General features: G+C 43.9%; 1 protein-coding gene across 1 annotated transcript; it reads right to left on the bottom strand.

Moving 5' to 3' along the window:
- Nucleotides 1-4,130: 4,130 nt before the first annotated feature.
- On the bottom strand, nt 4,131-8,660 carry LOC117849748 (ATP-dependent zinc metalloprotease FTSH 5, mitochondrial). Its single transcript, XM_034731413.2, has 7 exons — nt 8,482-8,660; nt 7,867-7,954; nt 7,382-7,642; nt 6,827-7,063; nt 6,616-6,740; nt 5,633-6,109; nt 4,131-5,533 (listed from the first exon to the last, which is right to left on the bottom strand). The coding sequence occupies exons 1-7, from the start codon at nt 8,506-8,508 to the stop codon at nt 4,577-4,579; spliced, it is 2,172 nt and encodes a 723-aa protein (XP_034587304.1). The 5' UTR covers nt 8,509-8,660; the 3' UTR covers nt 4,131-4,576.
- Nucleotides 8,661-9,739: the final 1,079 nt, after the last annotated feature.

Genomic DNA, 9,739 nt, shown 5'->3' with positions numbered 1-9,739 from the left:
TCAGCCAAAAACCAAAAAATAGCATTCCGGCAAGAATTTTCATTTCAAATCTACCATAGCTTTTCTTCCCAAATCAAGCAAAATGGGTTGCTCTTGATTTCTTGTATCAACATAATTTTTGCTAGAATTTTTGGAGCCTTGGAAGATCAAGTTTGAAGTATGAAGCTAAGAGAGAAATTTCTGTATAGAACATCGATGTTACATGATTTTGTGCGGACTATCCGCCCCTCCCTCGCGGACCGTCCGCAAGAAGCACACTTGTGCGTATCATGCGCACGGAGCAGCTGCACCATGCGCCCCCGCTGGTCCCCACCGACCTCCACCTCACCCCTGCACAACCCCCCCCTCTACTGGTCCCTCTCATACACAGAAGCCCCTCTTCCTCCATGCTTCTTCCCCTACCAAATCCACCACCACCCTCGCCGGAGTTTGCCGGAGGACCACCGGAGGATGTCGCCGACGAGCTTTTCCACCACCTTGTCCACCTCTTCCTCGCTAGAGACCAAGGAGAAGGCCATCCTCAAGCATCTTCTTCCATCTCCTTCATCTCCTCCAAGCTCAAGGTGAAGGACGAGCTCAAGCTTCTCCAACGCCGCCCTACGCCAACCTGCAGCCCCTCACCGGAGTCGTGCTCGTTGCAGGTGAGCCATCTCCATCCTCAATCCACCTCCATTGTTCTAGGATTTGAGCTCTTGGTTTTCCTGAGCAAAGCACCATTGATGGCCTAGATCTTCTAAACCTTGATGCATGTCAAATCCATCACTTGGAACAAACTCTAGACACTCCTAGGAACCCATAGAAACAAACCGCACCCCAAACTGACACCGGAGTCGCCACCGGCGAAGTCGCCGCCGAGCCACGACGGCAACGCGGACGATCCACTCAACACCCACGGACAGTCCTCCCCTTGTACACCAAATCCACACAGAATCTGTCCGTTTTTGCTACTTGACCCGTCTTTGTCTTGCGGACAATTTGCCATTTGACACCGGAGGGTCCGCAATTCATTTCCAAAGTTTACACAGACCTGGTGCGTTTCTGGAGACCATCCTGCACTTGACAAGCGGACGGTCCACCCCCTATTAGCGGTGCGTTTTTGGAGACCATCCCGCACTTGATTGGTGGACGGTCCGCACCCTATTAGCGGATGGTCTGCAGGTACACAGTACCTAACCCAGTCAATCCTGTTTGTTTGAATGCATAAACATGTACCATCTTGTATAATTTATATAATGAATATAGCTCGGAAGAATGCAAAAAATATTTTGTTAGTTTTGTAATGATGTCAAGTATTTTTAAAAATATGTTTGCTCATAAAATAATTAATAATTATCTAATTTAATTATATGAGTGTTTATCTTGTTAATTGCATGGTTAATTCTCTATTAGTCCAAAAATTACGAAACTGATTTTGCTAGTTGTTAGTATTATTTGTGTGTAGATTGGTACAGTTTTAGATATGTTTGAACCTAGTTAATTAGTAAAATGCATAATAATCTCTTATGTGCTTCTAAAATTATGAATCCAACTTTGTTAGCTTCTTTTAACCTTCAACTACTATTTAGATCATACACTTACATAGTTTATGATGTGTTGAATTATAAGTTTTCTTAGCTTGCTAAATACATGATCAATTATATAGAGATGTTTTTAATATCATTAATCCAATCTTGTTAGTCACCTAAGGCCATGATATGTTATTTCTATTGTTACTTTAAATGTATGCTTGTTATAAAACTAGTTTGGTTGCAAAATACCTAGGTAAACAATTGTGCTCATGTGACCTATAAGCTTCTTTTTTTGTTGAAAATAAATGTGCTATGCTTCTTATGTTTAGAAACCTCATTGATATAACTTAAAATAATGCTTCTTATGTTTAGAAAACTCATTGATATAACTTAAAATAATGATGCTTGTCTTAATTAAGTACAAAGCTAGATTCTCATTTAGAAAGTGATACTCTACTCTTAGTTAAGATGTGATATGCTAGTTATGCATCAATTCATGAACTGTCTAAGGTTGTTATTAACTAGTGTTACTAGCTAGCTAGCTTGCTTGAGCATGCTCATCTATTTATGTCGTAACAATTTAATTATGTTATAGTTCATATGATAACTAAAAGTAGCACACCTATAGTGTTAATAACCTTCTCATAGTACAACTTGTCTTAGAATGTATGTGCGCGTATGAGTTATTGTTTTGGTGCATTCTCTCTATGTTATGCTTGTGTGCTCTATTTCTAATCCTTGATTGCTTGCTTAATAACCTCAAACCATGTTAGCCTTTACCTCTCATGCGTCATTGCATCTCATATGCATATATATTCATGTCATCCTTTCTAATTCATGCATTCATCTAATCTCGTAGATGACGTTTCGGAGTGTTGCGTTCTTGGAGCACCAATCTTAGGCAGGCACCTATGTATCTCAACTCTATTTTTAAATATGAAATGCTATTATTTATTAATGGTTGTGCATGGGCTTAGCTCTATATAGACATATGCAATGAGTAGAACCACATGTCAACTCTTGGAATTAGCTCAATTTATTTAGTGAAAGTATGGATGCTAGAAATCTCGATATAATTGCTTAGCCATGCTTAGTTCTCAGTAGAAGTCGAGGGGTGGTAAGATCACCACCACTCGCGAGAATTTGGATGTTTGCTTAATTATACTTGAGTAGTTGAGTAAGTATAAAAGATGAGCAACATGAATGATGATTCAAGACTTGAGCAAGTGTGCTAGGGCCATGTTGGGAGTGGAATCCAAGTGGCATAGGCTTGCTTGAGTTGATTAAGGCCCGACGCTTCATCGCTTTGGGACTTGAGCACTATTTCGTACAAACCATATGCTTAATATGGGAATGGCAAGCCAAGTAACATAAATCGCACCTTGCCTTGACCGGATTCGGTGCAGGATGGGATGAGGTGTGATCGGCCGTGTCCGGTGCATCTATACATTTCCGACCATTCGTTCATTGCCGAGTGTGGGTACGTGAACAGCCGAGGCATGAATCAACACTTATCCTAGGCCAAGGGTATGGTCGTTGATCTTGCGTCTCGTGTGGGAAAAGTTGTACACCCCTACAGGGTATTAATCTATTGCAATAGCCGCGCTCCCGGTCAAAGAGCACGCTCTTGTAACTTCGACTTTGGATGTAGACTTAACGTGAAGAGCTTATGGAAGATTGAGCTCACGACTAGGTGATCACCTTTACTTATTCCAATTACTTGATGCTTGACTTAGAGATCATAGAATGTCATGTCTTTTGCTTATTCACTTGATAAATTATGCTTGCATTTTTATGGTTTAATGATAAAACTTGACAAGCCTCGTGCATCCACCAAATGTATAGTATTATGGATAAGTCCTGCAAGTACGCAATGTACTTACGGTGCTACCATTAAATTGTTTTGCAGATTTCCTTCTTGGGAGTGATTGCCACATTCATTGAATGGTGGATGTTGCTCTAAGCTTGTGCAAGTGGTGTCTTATGAGCAAAGACATCATTGTTGCACCTTATTACTTAATATCTTCCCGCTGCATTTTAACTCTTAATCTAAGAAAAACATGATAGGATAGCCACTGGACCTAAGCTACATCTAAGTTGAATAAGAACCTCCTTTTAATCGATGAAAACTCTCATGTTCTAGTTGTTTATATGTTGTAGTTATAATTTCTGAATTTTTTAAAGATGATCAAGACTTGTAAACAAGGTTTAAAATTTGCTCTCATATGTATCCTTGTGATGGTTGCCATGATGTAAAAACGGTACGCGCATTGTTCCTTGCGATGCTCGTGCATGATGTAAAAACGGTACGCGCGTTGTTCCTTGCGATGCTCGTGACCATGCCAGAGACTACCGGGATTATTTCAACTAAGTCAGGTCCATCAATAAATGATAATCCGGTTTAGTTGAGATAATTTGTGCGGTTGCTTACAGGAAAATCACAAGCTCGTAATAACGTTGCAAAAATAAGGGGGAAATCACATGATTGGGTGGAAGAATGCACCCTGTGGATTGGAATCGAGCGAGAATCACGAAGAGGGCTTTCCAATCTCACTGCGGTCGGATTACGTTAGAAAACCACCAAGCAAACAGCACCCAATGCAGTCCCACCACGACATTCCATGATCAAACACCATTACCATTCCAATTCCATTACTGCTACATAACCTGATCAGGGCGGGATTTATCGATGTCACAGCAGCAGCAGCAGCTACCAGTATCAAAGAACAATGCAAAGATGAGCTTGCATTGCACAGAATGCATTGCGCGACAGAATGATACTACAAAAGAATCGCTCGACAAGATGGTCCCGCATGCCAACGCGCATGTTATCTACAACCAGGTCCCTGCCTGCTACAAATGATATCGGCAACTTGTCTTCAGGTTGCCCTGCCGAGCACCACCACCACCAGCATATACTGTTTGGGACTAGAATGCAGCTCTCTTATTTCAGCAGATGCTAAAATCCTTGCTGCCTTCCTCACGCTAATCACCCATCACATTATGCCAGACAACCTGCTGATTTGGTCAGTCTACAAAATGCCAGCCGTGCTCTCCTCTCAGTACCACTATGACCCAATACCCGCAACTCCCTCCGCGTTCACCGCAGCTTCTTGTGCTGCAGCCGCTGTACCCGCAACTCCCTTGGCTTTGGCAGCTGCTTCTTGTGCCGCCGCCGCTGCTGCTGCAGCAGCAGCTGCGGCCGGTGACTGGGGGGAAGGTGGGGCCACAGGCGTCTTCTTCGGCACCTTAGCAACCTTCTTCTGCTTATTGTCACTATTCTTTACCTGTGCTAATAGTTTCTTTATCTGGGCTCCAGAGAGCGTTTCATGCTCAAGAAGGGCGTTTGCTAGCGCATGAAGCTCCTTATCATGTTCTGTCAAAATCGTCTTTGCATTGTTGTATGCCCTCTCCAGAATATCCTTCACCTCCTTATCAATCATGCCTCTTGTTTGGGCACTCATACTACCATTGTCATCACTGTAGGAAACAAGACCCACCCGCTCACTCATACCATACTTCGTGACCATGGCTCTTGCCAGCCGAGTCGCTTGCCTTAGGTCAGATGAGGCACCAGAGGTTACCTCGCTTTCCCCAAATATAAGCTCCTCGGCCACCCTTCCTCCCATGCACACATCCAATCTTGCCAGCATCTGCTTTCTCGAAACACTATGCTGATCCTTCTCCGGCAGCTGTGTAACCATGCCAAGAGCCATTCCCCTTGGAACTATTGTAGCCTTGTGAACAGGGTTAGCACCATCTGTGTGAATAGCAACAAGGGCATGCCCACCCTCATGATACGCAGTCATTTTCCTGCACTCTTGAGATATCACTGCTGATTTGCGCTCGCTGCCCATCATGATCCTGTCCTTGGCAAATTCAAGGTCCTGCATTGTGACAGCTTTTGCCCCATCCATAGCAGCCTTCAGAGCAGCTACATTGACCAAGTTCGCAAGGTCTGCACCTGAGAATCCAGGTGTTCCCCTTGCAATGATCATCAGATCCACATCATCTGCTTTTAAGACCTGAAATTCAGGGAGGAATTCTCAGGTGAGCTTTTCCAAACAAGAGAACCCATCAATCGTTAACCAGAAAAGGTTTGAAATATACGATTATGGATTTACCTTTGACATATGAGTTTCCAGGATCTGCCGCCGGCCCTCAACATCTGGATTAGGAACCACAATATGACGGTCAAAGCGCCCAGGCCTGACAAGTGCTTTATCTAGTGACTGAGGGAAGTTAGTTGCTGCAATTACAATTATCCCGTCATTCTGCTTAAAGCCATCCAGCTCAACAAGCAGCTGATTCAATGTCATCTTCATATACTGTTGATCCTTGGGATTTCTGCTCCCACCAATCGCGTCGATTTCATCAATGAAAATTATACATGGAGATCGCTTCTTAGCTGCATTGAACAGGTCCCTCACTCTTCGAGCCCCAACACCCACAAACATCTCCTCGAATTCACTACCACTGCATGAGAAGAAAGGAACACCAGCTTCCCCAGCTATAGCCCTCGCCAACATGGTTTTTCCCGTTCCAGGTGGCCCTACCAGCAAAACACCTTTAGGAAGCTTTCCACCAAGGCGTGTAAAACGCTGGAAGACCATGAGAGGTGCTTGTAAGTATCAAATATTGGAACATAGATATACAGCACAAAATGGAGCAATTTGACACATCTTTTATAAGCGCAAATTCTAGATTACAAACTCATCCTTAAGAAAGGTAAGGAGCAAAGCAGTAGTCCATTTAACAATGCATGAGATTAAAACAACTACGGATGTAGAGCGTCAGAAAGGTTTATGATGAGTTCCAGAAGCCTGAAAGTGAAGTCAAACAATGAGCTCACAAAGGGTTGCTACAACTGGATGGAGGGTGTGATTTCTTCTAAGGTTGACAAAGGAAATCCAAAAAAATTGAGGCATAAAGAATAATTAGAATACTAATAGACCAGGTTATTTGGCCTTCACGGTGCTGGAAGTTCAGTACAATACAATGCTTTAGTCCTAATAACCATATTGGGCTAGATATAATGGTTATTTAGTTGTTTTATGATTTTATCTAATAATAGATAAATGGAAATACCAGAACAATACTACTTCACCTTGGGATCTCGTAGGTAGTGAACAATTTCCTCAAGTTCAGCTTTAGCCTCGTCAACTCCCTTGACATCACTGAACTTAGTGGTCGAATTCGTGCTCGGCTGAACCTCTTCGTTCAAACCAAGGCCTGTATATAACCCAAGTTTCAATAAGAATTACTGTTGAAATTGATTCAAGACCAACAGATAGTCATCTGACTCCAAGATAACAAACCTTTACTAATTCCTTTGTCTTCAATGAGAGCTCCAATGCCAGAGATTACAATGAAAGTAAGTGCAATACTTCGGAAGGTTTTCCAAAGTTGCTCCTTAAATTGACCAGTTTCTGCGGTAACCATGTGAATAGGTGCATTCGCGGTACCAAGAGCTCCATCTTTAGTCTGTCTACCAACACTCGCAAATGCAGCAAGACCAGTACGTCTTTCTCCCTCTGTTGCTGAACTAGCTAATCCTGCATAGAAAACTTCATATGATGATCCATGCACAAAAAATCATGCAATAATATGGCATATATGTAGGGGAAATCTATGGAAGTAACAGAACAAAATGCATAGTAAGGGCATCATGACTATAGTTCAAATTGAACAATAAAAACGAAGTAATTATATACGAAATGTCCTAGATCAAGATTGAGATATATCAGGGGGGGAGAAAGTATTTAACTAAAATTTCCACAAAACCAGGGTCCAGAAAATGATGCAATGAAACAAGGGGGTTTTCAAATAACGATTGAATGTTCATATGACGGCCAAAACAGTAGAGAAGATACCTCTCTGCATTGTTTTAAGCAGGGGGCTATCCTCCAGCCTGTCAAGACTGACAAGAGCTTTTATATACTCAGAAAGAGCTGAAGAGTTGGAATGCAATGAAGGGTGCCTTTCAAAGATTTGTACAACTCTTTCTGGATCGCTTCTATAAATCTCTTTAAGCAGAGAAGCTTCACTCCGTGAGTCAAAGTCTCGTATCCAGCGTGGAAAGCTACTGGCATAGCTTGAGTGGTACCTCTCGTGCAAATTTCTAAGCGTGCTGCCTGCATTAAGCCCCAACACGAGTCAGAAAAAAACAACATGGGGAAAGAGCAACGAAACCACATGGGAGTACATGATAAGTGGACAATTACTAAAATAGCACATGTCTAGTCCAGGGATATGAAATGTCGGAACACGACAAAAGCAGGCACCAGGTGGCACTGAAGACACTGATTTACACTGTGAATCCAAGGCATAGGTAACACGGAGAATTCAGCAAGCATACCTGCGCCGGTATCGCTTCTGGGTGCCCTGAAAGGAAAGGAAGCCTGTAGCTGACTGCAGATGGCATTTGCTGACCGATGCCTTGCAACCTGCCACGAAGACATAGGGCACCGAAAAGATGGCGTAAGTTAGGTTGAGCACGTGTGCCAATCGGGAGGCAAGCCGAAATGAATGGCCAAAAGGATAAATCCCCCATTGCAAGCATCACGCCACGATATTGCTAATGTTTAACTGTTGCAATTTCAGCTTCCTCGGACATTAAGGGTGTTACCACAAACTCATAGCAAAGATTCGTCGTTACAGTAGATCGGATCGAAGCCTTGTTTTCGTTTTGGTTGAAAAAAGCGTATTAGAGAGCAGGGCAGGGCTGCGAAACACGATGGAGAATCCCCCTCCTAAACCCTAGTTTGTGATGAAAGACGCGCAATCTCCCTAGGTGGGTGTCCCGAGACTAACGCGCAGCGCGTCCCCGTCCCACGACGCATCCATCCAATCCAATCGAGGAGGGCCCCGAACCTCGGTGACGGAAGAATCGGAGGACCGGGGGATGAGAAAATCAAAACCTTGGTTGCTGCGCGAGCCGGGGGAGGAGGAAAGACCAGAGAGAGAAAGAAACCTTGGAGATGGAGAGCCGCCATGCCATCGGGGACGGAGGAAGTGGTGAGCGGCGAGGAGATCCCGGGGAGGCGCCGCGATGGAGGACGACGAGCGGAGGCGGGCGGGGGGCGAGTGATCGGAGTGAGTCCAAGGACCAAGGGGGCGGTTTTCTTCTTTCCCTCTCCAGCCAGTCAGGTTCCAGGAGGAGACAACAGACCAGGCAGGCGCCGTGGGTTTGCTGAATAGGCTGGGCCTTAGGATTTGCATGTGGGCTGGCCCACTTTACGTTTCGGGCCTCTGTCTGTCTACTCAGAAGGAAAGTTAAGGAGACGGCCCAACCGCTTCCCCTACGGGTGTGGCGTCGCCGCGTCGGATGCCGTCTCCCCGTAGTCCGTCGTCTCCGTCGACGCCGTCGTTGGTCGCTTGGGGATTTCGTTGCAGTTGCAGTTGCATTCCATCGCCCGTTTGACGCGGCAGTTATGTTGTACAAAGTGCAAACCCATCTCTCTCTTTCTTCACTCGCTTTTGAGTCGCTCGTCAGTGGATGCATCGATACATCACCGTGTAACGAGTCGGGTCAGTCAGTGAGTCAGAGATTAACTTGGCTGCAAGTTTCAGTCGCTTCAATTTTTATGGCTCGGTCGGCCGACCAAAAAGACCGACCGAGAATGCACGCATGGAACGCGGCTGTTCTGTTGGGGAACTTGCATGCGCTACCTTCTCTGCGTGTACTGTACACAAACACAGCTATCAACCAACCAGAACCCCGCCAAATGATCAAACAGCTACAAACTTATACCTAAAAGACAGAGAATAAAGCAATGCATAATTTAAGCCTCCGAGGCCAGTGAACTAAGATATTCTAGTACGTAAAATCTGTCGGTATAAATCCTTAAGATATTAGTTATATATGTGATTAATATAAGATAAATTTGCACTGATTTTCTGAAAAAGAAAACATTGAACAAACGAGAAGTTTTACATGAACTGTGACATGTTAGCACCATATTACTTTACGAAATATGAAATATAACTATGTCGATATCCTGTAGAACAATAAAAACACGAGCAATTTCGTTTCATGAATGAATAATATACGTAGCCATTGATTGCACCCAAATATTGATCCTGCATAACATGCACATGCGCTCGCGCACACACATTTTATAGGTAGGTTTCCTAGCCAGGCATCAACTTGCCATTTCGTGGGCCCAAGTGTTCTACACTATATAAAAAAAAAGGATTTGTAAGCTAGGCCGTTTTTTTGAGGTGGGTAA

Source organism: Setaria viridis, chromosome 3 (assembly GCF_005286985.2).
Source record: "Setaria viridis chromosome 3, Setaria_viridis_v4.0, whole genome shotgun sequence".
NCBI classification, from domain to species: Eukaryota; Viridiplantae; Streptophyta; class Magnoliopsida; order Poales; family Poaceae; genus Setaria; species Setaria viridis.
This window is presented reverse-complemented; position numbering and strand designations above follow the sequence as displayed.